Raw genomic sequence first — 7,500 nt, 5'->3', positions numbered from 1 at the left:
ATAAAATATATATATAAATATATATATATAATATAATATATTATATATATATATATAAATATATATATTATATAAAAATATATATATATATAAAATATATATATAATATATTAATATATATAAATATTAATATTATATATTTTTATATATAATTAATATATATATTAAATAAAAAATATATAATATAATAAAATATATATATATATATATAATATATTATATATAAATAAGAATATATATAATTAAATAAATATATATATATATATACATATATATATATATATATATATATATATATATAATACATACAAATATATATAAGAATACATGCATATTTAGGCAATACATACTGTATATACAGTTTAAATGCAATATATATAGTACATATACAGTATATATACTATAATATCTATCTATCTATACAGACTGACAGATAGATACATAAATATCCATATACATACATACATACAATCAGACTACAATAGTAAATAATCACACGTATGTATTAACTGATGTTTATTACTGTGATTGGCCTTCTCGTTCCTCCGTGTTCTTTCCTCTCTCCTTCCCGCCTCCGCCCTCAATCGCCCTCCCTCCCTCCTCGGCCACCTTAGACACCCATCTGCAGCGGCGTCGAGGCGCCGTGGATGGTCCTGGCGTGCCTGATGACGCTGCTCTTGACGGCGGCGCGGTAGGGGCAGTAGGGGCATGTGTACGGCTTCTCGCCCGTGTGCGTGCGGAAGTGGCGCCGCAGGTCCTCCATCTGGCCGAACATGCGGCCGCACAGCTGGCAAGAGAGGCGGGCCTTAGCGCCGCCCAGGGGGGGAGGGGGCGGGGCCTTGCCGTCGCCGTGGCCATGCGGCGGTGCCGGGCCAGCTGCCGGGCCAGCTGCGGCGGGCACCAGCCTCCCGCCGCCGCCCATCGCGCAGCCCGGGATGCCTCCCATCTATAAAGAGAACCAAACCACGCTCTTAGGAGGTTGCTCTGACCTGGGTCCTCGCGCCCGCGCCTCGCCCTCGGCCGCCTCCCCCCCCTCGTCTCTGGGCTCTACTGATCTCATCCTCGCTCTCTCTCATTCTCTGTCTGTCTCTCTCTATTCTCTCAGTCATATTTTCATTCTCCTTCTCTTATTCTCATTTTCATTCTCCTTCTCTTATTCTCATTTTCATTCTCCTTCTCTTATTCTCATTTTCATTCTCCTTCTCTTATTCTCATTTTCATTCTCCTTCTCTTATTCTCATTTTCATTCTCCTTCTCTTATTCTCATTTCATTCTCCTTCTCTTATTCTCATTTCATTCTCCTTCTCTTATTCTCATTTTCATTCTCTTTCTCTTATTCTCATTTTCATTATCTTTCTCTTATTCTCATTTTCTATTCTCTTTCTCTTATTCTCATTTTCATTCTCTTTCTCTTATTCTCATTTTCATTCTCTTTCCATCTTCCTCGCCCATTCTCATTCTCTCTTTCTTTCTCATTCTCTCTCTCTCGCTTTCATTCCCACTCTTTAGTCTTTCTCTTTTTCGCTCATTCTCATTCTTTCATTTATTTTCCCTCTCTTTTCTCTCGTTTTTTTCTTGCTCTCGTACTCTCTTCATTTCACTCATATTTCACGCTCGCTTTCACTGCCATTATCTTTGTCTGTCTCTCAGTCTCTCTTTGCACCGAATTCTCTCTTTCCTTCTCTTTGTCTCTCATTCTCTTTCCCTCCCTTGACCTCTCCTCTTCGTAGTGCTTTTCTCCTCGCCTCTCTCTTTCCTTCCCGTCCTTCGTCTTCGGAGGCAGTATCTTCGAGGCACTTTTCTCGCCCTCTCCCACTCTGTCCACCTTTTTCTTGAGTAAGCTTTTCTTGTCCTTTTCGGAATATTCCTACATTTACCATCTAAAACATCAAGCTTTTCACACTGCCTTTCCCCTTCTGTTTCGTTTGCTTTTTGCTCTTCCGAAGACAATAAAACAAACACTGATGTGGTTATATGCATTCTATTTGTATTCTGTATATTTACATAAAATTTCACGTACATTCTTTATGCTTTCTTTTTATCAAAAAATAAAAGTTCTTTTATATTTATACACCTGGTATTGTAAACATTCAATTAGATTTAATTCAATCCTTTCACAATAATTATTGAGGTAAAAAACCCTCACTTGGTGTACATTTTAGCCTATGACTAAATACACCAATAAACAATATTGGTGAAATGGTATACACAAAATACGACAGTACAAAATTTGCTTTACAATCGTCTTTTACGGGAAGGAAGAAGTAATGACAAGAATGAAGAATGGCCAGGAACGAAAGAGAATGAAGGAGGAAGACGGAGCAAGTGAAAAAGAAAAAGAAACAAAAGGTAAATAGTAAATGAGAACACTAACACGTTCCTTCTATATAAATGCCTTTGTCCTTTTCTTTGTATCATCGTAAATACTAACAAGGCTTCTAAACCAGATGAGAAGCAGTCACTTCTGCAGACCCATTGTAACAAATAAACACTGAACAGAGAGATAAGCACGATATCTAACTTCGTATTCTCGCAAAGGAAAACGTCTTTGGTGTATTACTTCAATACATTAAACGGGAATGACCATATAAACAAAAATATGCACGCACAAGCACCCACTGACATGTTCAGTCGAGACTTTGTGTTCCTGTCCACCAACACTATTTCATGATTCGTACCTTTGTTCACATGGAAGAGAAAACTATATTCGCACCCTTACTCTGCCCCCCCCCCCCCTATCCTTCCTCCACGGCGCACGCCCCAGCACCTTCACTGCCCGAGGGCGTCCTTGCTGGTATCCTGATCTTGCGGGTCGTGGTTCGCGTGCACCGCCTTCATGTGGTGCTTGAGGTGCGAGTTCTGCGCCGAAGCGTACGGGCACAGCCGGCACTGGTAGGGGCGCTCGCCCGTGTGCGTGCGCAGGTGGAACAGGAGGTGTGCTCGCTGCGCCGCCCGGTACGAGCAGTGTGAGCACGCATACGGCTTCTCGCCCGTGTGCGTGCGGACGTGAGAGTTGAGGTGCACGCGCTGGGATGCCCGATAGGGGCAATGAGGGCAAGCATATGGCTTCTCCCCGGTGTGTGTGCGGAGGTGAGTGTTGAGGTGGTCGCGGCGGTACGTGGCGTACGCGCAGGTGGGGCAGGCGAAGGGCTTCTCCACAGTGAGAGCCTGCAACGAGAGCCTGTCATTAGCACCCACATACGGATACAGTAGCACACTAGCTGCGGATTCTCCCTGCTTTTCACGCCCTTCGCCCCCCCCCCCCACCCTTTGCTTTTAATCTCTGCCCTAACCTCCTTTGCTTGCTTGCTTTGCTACTTTTCGCTGCCGGGCTGTTTGAAGGATGCCCTGTCACCAAGGTCGCCTGCAGCCGCTACAGGCAGTCGACCAGTCCCATCGCTCTCACGCAATGCGAACAAAGCAAAACCACAAATACGCCAAGAACTGCATACGAGCCGGGCGGGTCCTTTCCCCTACACAGGGAATCCTCTTGCCCTGCTCCGTTGTGCTCTGCCTTCCCTTCGCCCCATTCCTGCCTATCCTCGTCCCAGCCCGACTCCCGCTCGCACCCTCCTTCCGCCTCTTACAGGCTTCCGTCTGCGTGTATCCTGACGTGGTCCTGCAGGTGGACGCGCTGCGTGGCGCGGTAGGGGCAGTGCGGGCAGGCGAAGGGCCGGTCGCCCGAGTGCGTGCGTAGGTGCGTGGTGAGGTGGCTGCGCTGGGCCGCCCTGTAGTCGCAGCTGGGGCAGGCGAAGGGCTTCTCGCCCGTGTGGCGCCGCACGTGCTTGGTCAAAATGTAGTTGGTCCTCGCGGCGTAGGGGCAGTGCGGGCACCGGAAGGGCTTCTCGCCCGTGTGGATGCGGATGTGCTCGTGTAGGTGGATGCGCTGCGAGGCTCGGTAGGGGCAGTGCGGACACGCATAAGGCTTCTCCCCGGCAGCGGCCCGCAGGTGCAACGCCGCGGCACCTGTGGGCTTGGCGGCCGGAGGGAAAGGGAGGTGGAACGCGAACGGCTTCTCCGCACTAAGAGCCTGCAAGGAGATGCCTCGAATTAGGTCCTCTGCTGGTGGGGGGCGGTGGAGGGAGAGGGGGGGAGGCATCATTCGCTAAAGGAATCTCTTAAAAACGCTACAGAGTATACTGCATGTAACCCCTAGCCGTTATGGTGGACTCTATTCCGCAAGCCCGGAAGCCAAGGCGCCTGCCATCAGCCTACAGACTTCCCGTTCCGCCAGCCAAGCGAGGCGCAGACAAGCACGGCAAAGGCTCTCCAACGGCCACGCTAGCGCCATCAGTTCCATAATAATGCTTCGCTTGACGCCATTCTCATCTATCTCCCTCCCTCTCCCTCTCCCCCCCCCTCTCTCTCTCCTTTTCCCTATTCTCTCTCTCTCTCTCTCTCTCTTCTCCCTATTCTCTCTCTCTCTCTCTCTTCTCCCTATTCTCTCTCTCTCTCTCTCTCTCTTCTCCCTATTCTCTCTCTCTCTCTCTCTCTCTTCTCCCTATTCTCTCTCTCTCTCTTCTTCTCCTTCTCTCTCTCTCTCTCCTTCTCCCTATTCTCTCTCTCTCTCTCTTCTCCCTATCTCTCTCTCTCTCTCTCTTCTCCCTATTCTCTCTCTCTCTCTCTCTTCTCCCTATTCTCTCTCTCTTTTTCCCTATCTCTCCCTTTTCTCTCTCTTTCTCCCTATTCTCCTCTCTCTCTCTCTTTTCCCCTTTTCCCCCCTATTCTCTCTTTTCCCCCTTCTTTCTCTCTCTCTCTCTCTTCTCCCTATTCTCTCTCTCTCTCTCTCTCTCCCTATTCTCTCTCTCTCTCTCTCTCCCTATTCTCTCTCTCTCTCTCTCTTCTCCTATTCTCTCTCTCTCTCTCTCTTCTCCCTATTCTCTCTCTCTCTCTCTCTTTCTCCCTATTCTCTCTCTCTCTCTCTCTCTTCTCCTATTTCTCTCTCTCTCTCTCTCTTCTCCCTCTTCTCTCTCTCTCTCTCTCTTTCCCTTTCTCTCTCTCTCTCTCTTCTCCCTATTCTCCTCTCCCTTTTCCCTATTCTCTCTCTTCTCTCTTCTCCCTATTCTCTCTCTCTCTCTTCTCCCTATTCTCTCTCTCTCTCTTCTTCCTCCTATTCTCTCTCTCCTTCCTCCCTTCTCTCTCCTCTCTCTTCTCCTTTCCTCTCTCTCTCTTCTCCTTTTTCTCTCTCTCTCTTCTCCCTATTCTCTCCTCTCTCTCTTTCTCCCTTTTCTCTCTCTCTCTCTCCCTATTCTCTTCTCTGTCTTCTCCCTTTTCTCTCTCTGCTTCTCCTATTCTTCTCTCTGTCTTCTCCCCATTCTCTCTCTCTCTCTCTTCTCCCTATTCTCTCTCTCCGTCTTCTCTTTCTTTTCCCTCGTTTTTCTCTCTCTCCTCCCTGTTCTCTTGCTTTTCCTCCCCTTTCTTCCTCTTTTCTGCCTTCTCTTTCTTCTCCCTGCCCCCTTCTCTTTCTTCCTCTCCCGTCTCCCCTGTCTCTCTCCCAGCATGATGCAGAGGCAATCGTTACCATCCTCTCCAAAAAGGACTTAGCCAGTTTAGATGGATCCTTTAAGTGGCGTCTCGTGTCCCCTACACCAAACTTCGCCGCAACGGCAGTGGACACCTGAAGGAAAAAAGGCATGGAAACCGGGGAAAAGTCTAGGCCGACAACTCCCGACCCGAGCTCACACGCAATAGCATAGGCTAAATGCTTGATGCTATCGACAAGTAAAACACGAGGAAGACATTATAGCCTCAAATACATCAAATTGCGCTTGACCAATCAACTGCATCGTTCAAGCCGTGCTAGAATTGTTAATTGCATTGCAGCCTGTCTCACACAAGAACTGTCAATTCAAACTGTTTTCAGTTCTCACCGTGAGACTGGATCGCTTGAGTGTCTACACAAATCCCTGCACAAAGAGGAGCCCGCGCACACTGGAAACCGCCAGGCAATCGTCGCTATCTCCCGCAGCAAAGGCAGAACCTCGACCGCAAGCACCGTCGACACACGTCGCCGGTGCTTGCGGCGCGTTGAGGGCGACGTGGCAGGGCGGCCACGCGTATGGCCATTCGCCGTTTGCATTAATTTCTAAATTCGTTTTAATATTGCTCTTGCCGTCGTCCTCCTCGATCGGGGTCCCTTCGCGCCCGCCCAGTCCTCGTTCCTTGTCTCGCCCTTTCTTGTTCTAAAGCACGGGATGAATCGGCTTAACATACCGCCAACTTCCGGATTGTCAAGAGTCCATTTTCATCCGGCATTTAATTGTAATTTCCCGTAATCTCGAAGATACAGTTTCACACAAATATTGCAAGAGAAATCAGGAACTAAAGTGTTTTGACAATTAAAATTCATGTCAATGAAACGGATACACAAAACAAAATGTTCTGAATACCAATAACAATGAAACAAATAACCGTAAAACAATAATAATGATGAGCTTGTTCATGATAGTAAAGTGCTTATGATAGTAATGATATTGATAATGATGATGGCAGTAATAGTAATAGTAATAGTAGTAGTAGTAATAGTAATAATAATAATAATAATAATAATAATAATAATAGCAATAACAACAACAACAACAATAATAATAATAGCAATAATAACAATAACAATAATAATAATACAAAAAAATAAAATAATAATAAACATTAACATCATCATCATCATAATAATAATACTAACAATAACAATAATGATAAAATAATAGTAATAGCAATAGCAATTATAATGATCATAATACTAACAGTCATAATAGTAATAATAACGGGAAATGAAAACTAAATAACTAAGATAATAAAAATAATAAAAGCATTAATATATATATATATATATATATATATATATATATATATATATATATATATATATATATATATATATATATATATACACGTTGCACGAACGCATTGGTATAAGGATTGATAATACACGATAAAACGTTTTCCACTAGCCTACTCTCCGTGCGCGCACCCGACTCCAGCTCTTGGCCCCTCGGCTCAGGGAAAGGAGGGCACGTGCTGCTGCTGCTGCTCGGCGTGGGCGCGCACGTGCCTGCGCAGCATGTCGCTCTGGTTGGCCGCATAGGAGCAATGCGGGTACGGGCAGGGGAAGTGTGGTGTAGTGTGGATTCTGACGTGGTTCTTGAGGGCATTGCTCTGCGAAGCGCGGTACGGGCAGTGGGGGCAGGCGAATGGCTTCTCGCCGGTGTGCACGCGGCAGTGGCGCTTCAGGTTCTGGTTGGTGGAGGCCGCGTACGGACACACGGCGCAGCGAAAGGGCTTTTCCCCCGTGTGCGTCCGCAGATGGATGTCGAGATGGTTACGGCGCGGCGTGGAGTAAGGGCAGTGGGCGCAGGCGTACGGCTTCTGCGTACTGAGAGCCTGCGGAGGAGACGTCCCACGATTAGCTTCATCTCGCCAGACACCATACCAGCTTTTTGTCTAATCTATATACAGATTTACTGTCCCGGCTTCGACGGAAGCGAGCAGAACTGTTTTGAA

General features: G+C 46.4%; 1 protein-coding gene across 10 annotated transcripts in view; it reads right to left on the bottom strand.

Annotated features, from left to right (window-relative positions):
• LOC119598621 (longitudinals lacking protein, isoforms A/B/D/L-like) overlaps nt 1-7,500 on the bottom strand; it is a 122,083-nt gene that overhangs the window by 23,420 nt on the left and 91,163 nt on the right. The window contains exon 5 of one of the 10 annotated variants that reach the window (XM_037948305.1): nt 1,459-3,168. The exons of 8 other annotated variants lie outside the window; for them this stretch is intronic. In XM_037948305.1, coding sequence (XP_037804233.1) covers nt 2,770-3,168 — 399 coding nt within the window. In that variant the 3' untranslated portion in view covers nt 1,459-2,769. Of the gene's footprint in view, nt 1-1,458; nt 4,031-7,500 lie in introns of those variants that run through there. One more of the 10 variants, XM_037948301.1, reaches the window with a different exon arrangement.

This window comes from Penaeus monodon, chromosome 41 (genome assembly GCF_015228065.2).
Source record: "Penaeus monodon isolate SGIC_2016 chromosome 41, NSTDA_Pmon_1, whole genome shotgun sequence".
In the NCBI taxonomy this organism is placed as follows: domain Eukaryota; kingdom Metazoa; phylum Arthropoda; class Malacostraca; order Decapoda; family Penaeidae; genus Penaeus; species Penaeus monodon.
This window is presented reverse-complemented; position numbering and strand designations above follow the sequence as displayed.